The sequence below is a fragment of the Oncorhynchus gorbuscha genome, linkage group LG08 (genome assembly GCF_021184085.1).
Source record: "Oncorhynchus gorbuscha isolate QuinsamMale2020 ecotype Even-year linkage group LG08, OgorEven_v1.0, whole genome shotgun sequence".
NCBI classification, from domain to species: domain Eukaryota; kingdom Metazoa; phylum Chordata; class Actinopteri; order Salmoniformes; family Salmonidae; genus Oncorhynchus; species Oncorhynchus gorbuscha.
In genome coordinates, this window is record NC_060180.1 from 29,467,686 (window position 1) to 29,480,833 (window position 13,148).

General features: G+C 43.7%; 1 protein-coding gene across 1 annotated transcript in view; it reads right to left on the minus strand.

Moving 5' to 3' along the window:
* The window catches only part of rrp12 (ribosomal RNA processing 12 homolog), a 29,760-nt gene extending 16,819 nt beyond the window's left edge, over window positions 1–12,941 (minus strand). The window contains exons 1-20 of the mRNA XM_046359070.1: window positions 12,717–12,941; window positions 10,504–10,733; window positions 8,717–8,800; window positions 8,353–8,429; window positions 7,524–7,629; window positions 7,324–7,440; window positions 7,102–7,240; window positions 6,741–6,868; window positions 6,406–6,504; window positions 6,177–6,268; window positions 5,962–6,073; window positions 5,785–5,885; window positions 4,366–4,480; window positions 4,114–4,256; window positions 3,845–3,966; window positions 3,701–3,765; window positions 1,057–1,219; window positions 733–887; window positions 385–452; window positions 129–222 (exon numbers count right to left, since the gene is read on the minus strand). Coding sequence (XP_046215026.1) covers window positions 129–222; window positions 385–452; window positions 733–887; window positions 1,057–1,219; window positions 3,701–3,765; window positions 3,845–3,966; window positions 4,114–4,256; window positions 4,366–4,480; window positions 5,785–5,885; window positions 5,962–6,073; window positions 6,177–6,268; window positions 6,406–6,504; window positions 6,741–6,868; window positions 7,102–7,240; window positions 7,324–7,440; window positions 7,524–7,629; window positions 8,353–8,429; window positions 8,717–8,800; window positions 10,504–10,733; window positions 12,717–12,855 — 2,349 coding nt within the window. The 5' untranslated portion in view covers window positions 12,856–12,941. The remainder of the gene's footprint in view (window positions 1–128; window positions 223–384; window positions 453–732; window positions 888–1,056; window positions 1,220–3,700; window positions 3,766–3,844; window positions 3,967–4,113; window positions 4,257–4,365; window positions 4,481–5,784; window positions 5,886–5,961; window positions 6,074–6,176; window positions 6,269–6,405; window positions 6,505–6,740; window positions 6,869–7,101; window positions 7,241–7,323; window positions 7,441–7,523; window positions 7,630–8,352; window positions 8,430–8,716; window positions 8,801–10,503; window positions 10,734–12,716) is intronic.
* Between the last annotated feature and the right edge of the window lie 207 nt (window positions 12,942–13,148).

Below are 13,148 nucleotides of genomic sequence, written 5' to 3' on the forward strand. Positions count from 1 at the left end.
CAACTCCTGGTAATCTAAACAATATATTACGCACTTTTAAAAGTGACGTGTTTAGCATTTAAAATAATATGGCTGGTTTGGAAAACATCTCCACAACTTTGCACAGTCAAAATGTCACATGTCCTAACCTCCAGGTATGGCCTAATCAGCTCAAAGGTCTGACTCATTGTGACCTCATCTACACAGGGTGCCATGGCAACCATCAGGTCCATGACAGACAACCTGGGGGGGAGACACAGATGTAAGATTTTGATTTCATTGTGTTATATGTTAATAGGAATGTGGTCCTGGCATTGTACAGTAATGTAATTGGCAATTCAATTGTAATACAGAAATGTAATCTTATAATTCACTCCAAACACAACTAACTAAGCACATTCCTACCGTATGAACTCAGTGCTGTCTGGGCTGCTGAGTCTTTCTGTAGCTTTCGATAGGAAGGTACACACCATCTGAGAGGTAAAACATTACACCACCAGGAGGAAACAAAACGTACATTTTTTAGGCATTTTGTTGAGGCATGGAGGTGTGGGTCTCTAAATGAATGAGCATGAAAGAGGCTCTCTCAGTTTTTCCTAGATTCCATGAATCTTCTCTTCTCTCCTTCTCAAAACTCAGGGGAGGAGAAGTCAGAGGAGAGGAATTTTGGAACTTGTCCTCCCATTGCGTTTTGAGAAGGAGGCGAGGAAATCAAAAGAAAAATTGTGATCGTTAAGGAGCCAGAATGTGTACCTGTGGGTCTGTGACAGTCAGGTAGACTTTAATGGTGTCTAGGACAGCCATCCTATAGGGGCTAATGTCTCCAGGAGCAGGCTGCTGGCTGAACACGTTGAACAGGATGGGCAGGAAGTTCTTAGCAAAACGCCCCACCTCCGCCTTCTCCTCTTCTACAGGGGGAACATAGCAGAGGAGCGTTTAGTCACTGACCGTCATAGCTCGCGCGTGTGTGTGTGTGTGTGTGTAATAGAGGAGGTTCTGGGAACTATCATCACATGAGAAACTTCAGCTAATGCCTAGGCTTTATGTTTGTGTGCGTGCGTGCGTGCATGCGTGTACCGGTGTTACAGCTCTTGGTGATGAGTGTGCGTATGGCCTGGCAGATGGTCAGTCGTAGGTCAGGCCGTTCGTTGATGGCCATGCCCAGTGCCCTTGCGACACCTTTAAACGACACCAGCAGGTCCAAGGGCCCCACACAGAACCCTGGCAGCATGGTCCAGATCTGACGGGAGCAGAAACACACCAGTGAGTACGGTCCAGGAATGGACACGGTCCAGGAATGGACACACTATCACAGAACACACCATATCACCAGGAGAAAACTAAACACCTTATCATGGTTCAGATGTGACAGGGACACACAACACCAAGAGGCCATACAAATTGTATTGAATGTTGTTTTTAAAGTGAGGCAAGCAAAAATAATAATAATTATAGTCAAAACAAAACTAGCAGCCTAATCAAGAGATATGAGTTTAAGAGGCATAGTTCAGCCATAATTTGAGAAAGTTCTGTCTCCCTTTACTGGAAGCAATTTTTTTGTTTTATTAAGAAAAAAGAGGGGCATCCGTTAAACATGTCATTAAATGTATATGGCCTAAGTAGGAGTAGTACAGCTATGACAGGAAGTAAACAAAAGCTTTGACAGGGATGCAAGGAGAGAGACAACACTCAAGTCTGGTAGATATGTAAGGGATAAACACTGACACTGTCCTTTTGGGGGGGGAATAATGGACGATGAGGAGCGGTTTATTCCACCCATACCAAGGTTGCCAAACAAAACCAAAGCACAAATTTACTGGTCGAATCGACTTTTATCTATACTTTCAGTCGGTAAGTAAATTCATACCATTTCATCCTTCCACTAAAACCTGGTCATTCGTTCTATTGGTTAGATTGCTAGAGAAGCGGACTGGCCATTTGTTATTTTGGTAAAAGGTTTCTGGAGACGTGCACCAGTAGTTAATTATAATATTTGATTGCTACGCAGGCTGGAAGCATTCTTTTTCATTGCCTTCTAGCTAGCCAATCACAGCTAACAAAGTCACGTCAAACAGTGCCGCTAGATTAACAGCATTGGCTTAAGCTGTTTTCTAGTGACATTTATGTGGATACATCCATAACAAGTAGCATATGCAGATGAGCGATTTCGGCTGGTACAGAAAAAGTTCCTGTCTCGCCAGGAGTCAGGAAAATCTGCCAATATGACAACCAAATTCAACTGAAAACAGCTGGTTAAACGTAAAAGCATGTTGGGAGTATGAGAGCACGAGCACAACTTGCGTCATGACTGCAAGATAGTAAAAGAGGGACCAGAGAAAATCATATTCAAAGCTCACCATCTTAAGGTCATCAGACACTGTAAAAAACAAGTCTCTAGAAACAAATATTATTTTTTTTACATTTATTTAAGTAGTCAGTTAAGAACAAATTCTTATTTACAATGACTGCCTAGCCCGGCCAAACCCCAACGACGCGGGCCAATTGTGCGCTGCCCTATGGGACTACCAATCACGGTCGGTTGTGATACAGCCTGGAATTGAACCGGGGTCTGTAGTGAAGCCTCTAGCACTGAGATGCAGTGTCTTAGACCACTGTGTCACTCGGGAGCCAAAATCAATGTTCGTTGTTGGACCTCCGTTTCAAATGAAACGCCCATCCGTGAGCTACTTGCTATGGGCGTCACTGCCATTAGCTTCACGACTGACATTTTGACCAGCGATGTCAGCCCCATGAGCATGCGGAGTCTGACAGCACAGTGGGTCAACGATGAATTCGTACTGAGGAAAGCCGAATGCGCTGGTTCTCTTACCGCTGCTGCCAGTTCAATGGCATTTGAGATGTTTGAAACATGAACACACTCCAAGCTCCATTCGAACAACTGACTCAAAAAAATAAGCTGATCAACTGTGTCTGCAGCAGACGTGATTCCCGGTGTCGTGGCATTGAAACTGCCGACAGACCGCGGGGTTACAACTCGCAAAAGTACTCTTCCAGAGGCTGTGAACAAGCGAGTCGGTGGCATTCTCTGAGCCTCTTTACTGTGTTGTCACCATGGTCGATGCTCGGTACAAGGACCGCTATTTCAATGCAGACAAGAAACAGGGTTTACATGAAATGTTAGACACAGCTGGACACGATGGAAACAGACACAGTGACAGTGCGCTCCGACGAAGAGGACCCACGACAAAAGAGGCCACGGACAGACAGAGCTGAAACGTCACTGCTTGACATGTATGATGAAATCCTGGTTGAGAATGGAACGACGGAACAAACGGAAAACGAAAAAGCACAGCAAGTAAGTGAAAGAAAAAGATTTTGATTATGTTTTACTGGTAATGGGGACATACATACATGCCACCAAAATAACTTTTTGGTCAGTGTGTGTTTCAGCCATTTAACTGCACTAGAATGCTTAAAAAGGCTGCTACATTTTTAAATATGAGCATTGGGTTTTTTGGCTAGGAACATATCGCATCGGCCAAAAATGTCATATCGGTGCATCCCTACTACATGGTAGTGATTTCGAACAGTAAAAAGGTGCCCATTGTTGGAACTACTTCAGAGATATATATTAACGCTGACTCTAGAATCCCTTTCTAGCCAATCAGAATGGAGTATTCAGCAATGCCGTGGTATAAATGACAGATATAAAAACGGAACACCCTCACCGCATGGAGACCTAATCTAACAAGATTCTTACCTGCAGCTGGAGTGTCTTGTAGACTTTAGCCTCCAGTTTCTGTCCAGCCTTCTCCAGCTCCTCAGCTACAACACAGACAGGCACAGAAAAATGAGCGATGCATTGTTTACGCTTACACCCATTCACACACAAACCATTATTTACCTCTCTGTCGGAGTGTGGCAGCGAGCGGCAGGAGATATGATGTGTAGTAAGCCAGATGCGTGTTCTTAACGTGATCCCGTATGACAGGGATCAACCAACTACGAGGGAACTCCAGATTGTCTCTGCCAACACACACACACACAATTATTAATCTGGTCAACTCTGAAAAGACACAATACAAACTAACCTTAAAAAAATACAATACAATCCACTAACGTAATAAACAGCTATAACTTAGTAACAAACAGTAATCACAGTAGCAGACATACTCCAGCCCAGTGATGTTGAGCGGTACAGCGGTCAGCAGTACTTCAGGTCCCATGCTCTCTACAGCGCCACCTACAGCCAGGTCCAGCTCACCACAGAACGGGAACCGGGGGGTGGAGCGCAGGTCCGCTAGAGACTGGAGAGACTGAGAGAAACAAAGTTCAAATTATTGTCCAGTTCTAGAACAAGTGGTAAGTAGTTGGGCATGACAAAGCCACTGTGTGTGTTAACTTGGTCCTGTCGGGGAGCATTACCTTGGTCATGACCGAGTGTGTGTGTTTCCCTGCTGCTCTGTAGAAGCAGCCCAGCAACTGCAGAACAAACGGCCAGGAGGCGTGGAAACGATACGACAGACCCTCCTCCACGATACTACAATACACAGAGGCAGCATAAAACTGGATATCAAAACATAAATATCTATATATAAACTCCTTAATTATGCCTTGACCCCTGCGTGAGTCAGTTAGCTTGATGTTCCAAATTGCAAAACAAATCAAGGACGTTCTTTGTTTCATTAGCAGACACCAAGCCCCTCCCCCTGCCACTCACAACAAAGAGACGAAAAATCCCTTCCTCCTCTCTGACAAGTAGTTTCCACTCACAATTTGCATTTGAGGTTTGGTCCGGCATAAAAATAAAATATATTAATAAAAAATTATATCTGTCATATGGACACAAAGACATCGAGACACCATTTTAACGTAATAGAGGAAAACTTTACCTACGTAACAATACCCATTTAAGTATCAACTCCCAAAATGTTGGACTGGGCAGAGCCTACTAAGACAGGAGTATCAATGAACATGATTGTGGAAAACTAATACTCAATTTCATGCCACGCGCGCACACGCCGTAGTCTGCGTTTTATAAAATGTGCACTGGGCATAAAAATATATTTGTGTAAGGAATTGGCAACTCGTTCTCATTCTGAGAAATAAGCTTCTTCTTATCCAGGTAGGCCATTTTGATTTCAACATCTACAAGAAAGTGAACAGGGTATGTTGTTCCAACAGTTGGAGACAGACAAGGGTGTATTCATAACTGCTCAAATGTTATACCTTGTAGGCAAGCAAATAGATCAAAGTTGGCTAGACTTTAAATATAAAGATTAGCTGGCTACTCAGTGGGCTTGTCCTTGATGTGACCTGTATTAATTGTCTATAATGCCTTCTACCAGAAGTTGGTCATTAATAGCTGATGTGCATGGTTCTAGTTACACTTGTAACAAAAAGGTCATTTTTATAGAGAGACTTGAAAGCCAGATCAGTGACTATTGCAAAACAAAAACAGGTTAAACTATTTTGATATAACAATTAAACTAGTGGGTCTTATGGTTGAAGTCTTATGTTTAGCCTAGGTATAACTTTATTCCTGACCGTTTGAAATACCTTTAATTATGTAACAAAGCTTATTTAGCGAAAAAAAAGAGAACATGAATCGGCATTAAGTTTTAGGCCGTATCACCCAGCCCTAGTCGGTCCTTCTGTAGCTCAGTTGGTAGAGCATGGCGCTTGTAATGCCAGGGTAGTGGGTTCGATTCCCGGGACCACCCATACGTAGAATGTATGCACACATGACTGTAAGTCGCTTTGGATAAAAGCGTCTGCTAACTGCCTTTTTTTTGTTTTAGTGAGCGAGCGCACTGTCCCTAGGTGAGTGTGTGTGAGTCTCACCGGAACATCTTGCAGACGTAGGAAGGGTTTCCAGAGGAAGCGGTGGGGCTGACGGGGCCGATCTCCTCCATGCGAGGAGCCACACACTCCGACAGCAGAGTCTAACAGCACACGAGCACAGTTAGGGCCACTTAACAGGGTAGGTGTAAACAAAGTGGTGAGCTTGAAGTATCTTACCTTGAGTGTATTGGTGGCAGCAGAGACGACCTGTGGGTGAGGTGACAGGAGGCAGGACATGGCTGTGGAGAAGAGACGAGGGAGATGACCCAGACTTAGAGACGACTGAACACTGAGGAGAGAAAGAGAGAGTGAACATTGAGTTAACTATATTTTTACTGCTGCAGGTGTAGTGTACCCTGGTGTAGTGTACCCACCCGGGTGCAGTACCCTACCTGGCCAGGTGAACGTGGGCTTTCTCCATTACAGCCAGCCAGGCTAGTAGAGGCTGCAAGTCATTCTCACTGGGCAGGTAGTCATACAGGGCCTGAAGAGAGGAAGAACATAACACAGCCCCGTTAACCCATTTAACCATTTTCAGCCCAGGTTTACAGTGTAAAGGGGGTATGAATATGTGGTGGTGTTTTTGGATCCCAGACTGTGACTTTAGCTTTGTGACCTTACCGTGATGATCTGAGCATTGAGTTCAGCAGACAGGGTAACAGGGTTGGGTTTCCCACTGAACAGCTTATGGAAGGCCTGCATGGCACATGCTGTCACCAACTGGAGAGAGAAAGCAGGGAGAGGTCAGTTTGGGAAGGTGAGGTGTGTGTATGTATGTATGTATGTATGTATGTATGTATGTATGTATGTATGTATGTATGTATGTATGTATGTATGTATGTATGTATGTATGTATGTATGTATGTATGTATGTATGTATGTATGTATGTATGTATGTATGTATGTATGTATGTATGTATGTATGTATGTATGTATGTAGGTATGCGTGTTCTCACCACGTGGCTGAGGGTCATCACCCTGAGCAGAGTCTCACAGCAGGACTTGACGGCATTGAGAGGGAAGGTGACCATGAGGTCCTTCAGGAGACCCAGGACGTGCAGGGTGGTGGTGTCCTCCTTACTGCCTGAATAAAAAAATAAAAAAATCCAGAGAAGCTTAATTAAAGGGTCATGTAGGGGCGATTTGAGTTCTCTAGCTTTGCTTCAGACCTTCTTAAAGACAGTGTTGCAGTCGCATAATCACAAGCCGCAAGCCCTGTCAATCAAAGCTTTGAGAGTACAGAGTTAAAACAACGGACCTCATAAATAAAGTGACAGACTTAAATCGTTGCCTCTGTATTCAAATAGGGGGTTGTACCTCCTGCCTGTTCAATCTCTTTGATGCAGAACTTGGCGGCCATCGCGGCAGCAGGGTGGTGGGTCGGGGCGTTGTCTGTAAACAGTAAGTCACTGCCTCTCAGGATGGAACACACACCGTGCTGCGCTGCTTTACGGATCTGAGGTGGAGAGTGGAAACAATTGATTGCCAAATGATTGTGAATGTAAGGTACTCTCTGTGTGTGCGCGCGGGCGCGCGTACCTTGGGCTTGCTGTGGACAGTGAAGCTGAGTAGACCGTGGTATGTCTGCAGAGTAGACGGGTAACTCCACACTGTGACATCCTGCTTCCGCAAAAGAGTGGAGAGGCACGACAGGATCTGGAGAAAGAAGACACACATTGAACATTTAAATAAAGTTATGTTAAAAGGTACCCGCCGGACGAACACACACACACACTCACCCATCTGAGTGCGGAGGCGGACTCTGAGCTGGCCAGGGTGGACATGACGTCCATCAGAGCTTTGGCCGTGTCAGAGAACTTAGAAATCAACACTGGTGCTGGAACCCTAAGGGACACAACATACATTTTCAAATCACTTAACAAATACTTAAAACACATAAACCACAGTCAGACCTAAGACAGTAGGCAGATTTCCATTGACCCAGGTTTATTTGACAAAAGCATTGTCGCAAAAAATATAATTGTGACGTGTGTAATGGAAAGATATAGGAAACATTTTTTAAAGTGGCCGGTAGACGTACAGCCAAATTCTCCAAAACAACGTTGGAGGCGGCTTATGGTAGAGATATTAACATTGAATTCTCTGGCAACAACTATGGTGGACATTCTTTCAGTCGGAATGCCAAATGCAGTGTCCCTCCAATTGCACACTGGACTTTTATTGTCCCCAGCACAAGGAGCACCTGTGTAATGATCATGCTGTTTAATCAGCTTCTTGATATGCCACAACTGTCAGTTGGATGGATAATCTTGGCAAAGGAGAGATGCTCACGAACAGGGATGTAAACAAATGTGTGCACAAAATTTTACAGAAATAAGCATTCTGTGCATATGGAACATTTCGGGGATCTTTTATTTCAGCTTATGAAACATTTACACGTTTGTTCAGTATAAATGAAAACACACCCTAGCAGGTAAATGTCAGATCTATTTTTCTAAATGTCGACAATAAAAATAAAAAACAAATTAAATCACTGGACAAGTTTATGGAAACAGCTAGTGACCACAGTTAGCATGGGCGAGAGCTGTGACGAACTGTGGGACTAACCGTTTCATAACCAGGTTGAGGAGGTAGGCTACAGCAGCCAGAGACTCCCCTGAATCCACTGCCTCCAGGGTGGTCATCTGAAACCAGAGAGAGAGAGAGACAGACACACACACCAAGTTTAGTCTGAAAACAAACTATTTTTCTTCTGGTTAGACCAGAGTATTGTCCACTGTACGTATGTGAATTCTGATCGACTTCAATGCAGGAGCATAATGCAACAGAGAATAACATTCATCTTAATATGCCTCCTGTTCGTACGCCCGTGCAAGCATCCAACACAATTATACCTTTATAGGAGGGTCATTCATCTAGTGATATTGAAACTATGATAGACAGGCACAAGCGGTAATTAGGCCCTACTCACCAGAGCTGCAAAGTACTCTGTTTCCGTCTCCTTCCCTCCCTGAGATCGAATCACCTCAGTCACCGCAGCCAGCACTGCACATATCTATGGGACGAGACCGATACAAAGAGTGAATATCTTTGACAAGTTACCGGTTTAGACCCTATGCAGCGGAGAGGTTAACATAACATCAATACAACAGTGGTACGCCGTTGATGTCAGCTTCTGTTACAACATTTATTTTCATCTCACCTTAATTTAACTAGGCAAGTCAGTTAAGAACGAATTCTTATTTTCAATGACGGCCTTTCCCCGGCCAAAACCTAACATACAATGCATTCGGAAAGTATTCAGACCCCTTGACTCTAGTTTACGTTACAGCCTTATTCTAAAATTGGTTAAATACATTTTTTCCCCTCATCAATCTACACACAATACCCCATAATGACTAAGCGAAAACATGTTTAGAAATGTTTGAAAATGTATTAACAGAAATACCATATTTACATAAGCATTCACAGACAAAATTGAGCTCAGGTGCATCCTGTTTCCATTGATCCTCCTTGAGATGTTTCTACAACTTGGAGGCCACCTGTGGTAAATTCAATTGATTGGACATGATTTGGAAAGGCTTAACTGTCTATATAAAAGGTCCCACAGTTGACAGTGCATGTCAGAGCAAAAACCAAGCCATGAGATTGAAGGAATTGTCCGTAGAGCTCAGAGACAGGATTGTGTCTAGGCACATATCTGGCGATGGGTAACAAAATATTTCTGAAGCATTGAAGGTCCCCAAGAACACAGCGGCCTCCATTCTTAAATGGAAGACGTTTGGAAAACACCAGGACTATTCCTAGAGCTGGCCGTCCGACCAAACTGAGCAATCGGGGGAGAAGGGCCTTGGTCAGGGAGGTGACCAAGAACCCGATGGTGTCTCTGACAGAGCTCTAGAGTTCCTGTGTGGAGATGGGAGAGCTTTCCAGAAGGACAACCATCTCTGCAGCACTCCACCAATCAGGACTTTATGGTAAAGTGACTAGACTGAAGCCACTCCTCAGTAAAAGGCACATGACAGCCGGCTTGGAAAAGGCAACCAAAGACACTCAGACCATGAGAAACAAGAAAACCCTGAATGCCAAGCGTCACGTATGGAGGAAACCTGGCACCATCCCAACAGTGAAGCATGGTGGTGGTGGCAGCAGCATCATGCTGTGGGGATTTCAGCGGCAGGGACGGGGAGATTAGTCAGGATTGAGGGAAAGATGAATGGAGCAAAGTACAGAGATCCTTGATGCAAACCTGCTCCAGAGCCCCCAGACTGGGGTGAAGGTTCATCTTCCAACAGGACAACAAACCTAAACACACAGCCTAAACAAACAAACAAACCTAAACACACAAACCTAAACAAGACAGCGCAGGAGTGGCTACGAGACAAGTCTCTCACTGCTGTGCAGTGACGCTCCCCATCTAACCTGACAGAGCTTGAGGATCTGCAGAAAATATTAGGAGAAACTCTCCAAATACAGGTGTGTTAAGCTTGTAGCATCTTACCCAATAAAAAAAGTACTGAGTAAAGGGTCTGAATACTTATGTAAATGTTATTTAATAAATTGCAAACATTTCTAAAAAAACTATTTTTGCATTGTCATTATGTGGTACTGTGTGTAGATTGATGGAACAAAAACAATTTAATCATTTTTAGAATGCTGTAATGTAACAAAATGTGGAAAAAGTCAGGGTCTGAATACTTTCCGAACGTACACTTACCAGGTCATTTAGAATAGTACAGCCCCCCCAGAGTTACACACCTCTTTATGGGCAGCTGAGTTGGACTCCCAGAAGCGCTGCACCTTTCTGAAGGTGAGGTTAGAGCAGTCTGACAACCCACTGAGGAAGGTCCCTGCGCTCCTCTCTGAAAGGGCCTGCTCTGCCGTCTCCTCCATACAGGCATCTCCCCGGTCACCCGCACCCCTCTCCAGGGTTCCTGCCTGCAGCTCGTTGTGCAGCTTGAGTGCATCAACTGTCAGGTCACTCTTCTCTGGAGAGCGAGAGAAGATAACAGTATCTAAGGGTCGTGTACTACTGACTGACATTAGGTCCTCCGTGTGGATGATGGTTTTAAAATTGGGTAATGCAATTACAAATTCAATCATTTTCTAATAGTGACAATGCCCAAGAAGTCTGTGTTTGGAGGATATTATGGAACCGGTGTTGTTAGGCACGAGACAAACAAGTTACCAACATATTCAAATAATGATTGACGTATTTTAACTCAACTTATTTAGATGAATTTATTCATACTATTTCATTTTAGCACAATATATTGTCCCGAAACAAATCTAGGGTTGCTACCCAAGCAGGCTGGTCGTTCTGTTCTATTGGTTCGGTTGCCAGAGATGCGACCCAGTCGTTCAATCTTTCTGTTCTGTATCTATGGACAAGACCCAGTCGTTCATTCTTTCTGTTCTGCATCTATGGACGCGATCCTGTCGTTCTTTCCAAATGTTCCATTGCCACACTGGTTTGCAACGTTCTTATCCCTTGCTTGATAGCCAACTACGGCCAACTTACAGTCATGTCAAACATTGCAAACAGAATAACAGTAGCTGCATTTGTTTAAGCTGTTTTCTAGTGAAATTTATTTGAATACTTCCATAACAATGAGCTAATGAGGCGTGATTTCACCTGGCATAGAAACTGTGCTCTCTCGTCAGGACACTGTTGTTCAGAGGAGTTAGCCAACAACTGAAGCTGGAAAGACAGCAAACTAGCTGCACTTCTTTTCATTTCACCTCTTCAATTTACACGTCTATTTACATCCATAAACTATGCCAGCTGATTCATGATTTCGACTCGCTGAGAAACACTGCCTGCCTCCCTCTCTCTTGGCCTGACTCCCGACCCCTAACGTTACACGTTCATTACAATGTACAGTTGGAGATTGAATTTGAATATTTTAACCATGTTGCAAATGTCGGAGACAGCCAGTAAGGTTTACACAAATCCCCGCTGTTAAACTAAAAGTTAGTCTAAAATAAGTGTGCGATAATGTCTAGATGCTTTTTAAAGTGGAGATCCTCAAGTTTATAACTTCCATGCCTGGGCTGATGGGTTAGTGGGTTGCGCAGACAGACAGAACAGAGTAAATAGGCTGATCGAAAAGAAAGGAGGACCAAGGCACTCTTCATATAATTAATTAAAACATCTTTAGTATGGCATGTTCAATAGAAACCAAGTTTTAAAAACACGACGGGTTTCATCTGCATGGCCTTAATCAGGGACTACAAAAAAAATAATACAAACGCGTCGGATTTTAGAAACTGTTTAATTATATGAAGAGTGCCTTTGTCCTCCTTTTTGATGACCAATTTACCCCTTTTACCAAAGAGCACCTTCGGTCTACCAAAATGTACTATTGTGTACCATAGCGCTTCGCTTCCTCTTTCTACGAGTAAATAGGCTTTTTAGTGTCATAGATTTAGCTGGTGGTAAACTTGTGGAATAGACACCGGTTGGAATGCGCTTTTAACCAATCAGCATTCAGGATCAGACCCACCCGCTGTATAAACGTCATGCCTCAGGTGGTTTATTGCTTAAATATAGACTGAATGATGTACAATGGGTTGTTTTGGGGTCGAATGTTAAGAAATATCCCATTAAATAGTGTATTGCACTAACAAAACTTTCTAGGTCACGATGAGCCCAACCATAAAAAAAACAGTCCAAAGCCCGTAGCATAGGATTGTGTTAGTTAGAACTACTATGGTCGGCACTAGGCTAGTTGGAGCTAGCATATGATATGGCTCATATGTCAGCATAGCTGCATTATTAACACAGCAATGAGAATGGACTCAAACGACACTGACAACTTTCCAGAAAGTTGGGCACGTTACAAAAGTTGAAAACAGCTAGCCTTTCTTTGTTTAGAAATTGTGTAATACAGACTGCTTGCTAACTTCGCTGAATGGCTGACTTTCCACGTGTTGTCTCGTCTCAGGCCGAGCACGCTGCAAATGCTTACCCGAGGGGCGGCTGAAGAAACGGCTTTTGGCAGCCTGTCTGAATCGGCTCGTCTGGGGGTTCGAGTCGCTGCTGTGTCCCTTTTTCCATCGCTTCAGTTTCGATGCGGCCCCAGATTTTAATTTTCCAGATTTCACCATATTTTCAAATAATACAAACCACTCAGGCTCAGCAATGCATTTGTCGCAAGTGGCTATGTCGCTCTTCTGATGACGTAGCGGGGATGCGATCACCCAAGTCTTCTTCTTCTTCTGGGGCTTTTATGTCAGACTACAACCCAAAAAGGTTTATTACTGCCACCAACTGGACGGGGTTGAATAAACTACGTATAAATAAAGCCCATACGTGACAGGAAAAACTAACTTAATCCACCCAAAATAAAACAATAAAAAACATCTTCAAATCTCCCTTCTCAGGCTCTATGACCTGAGAG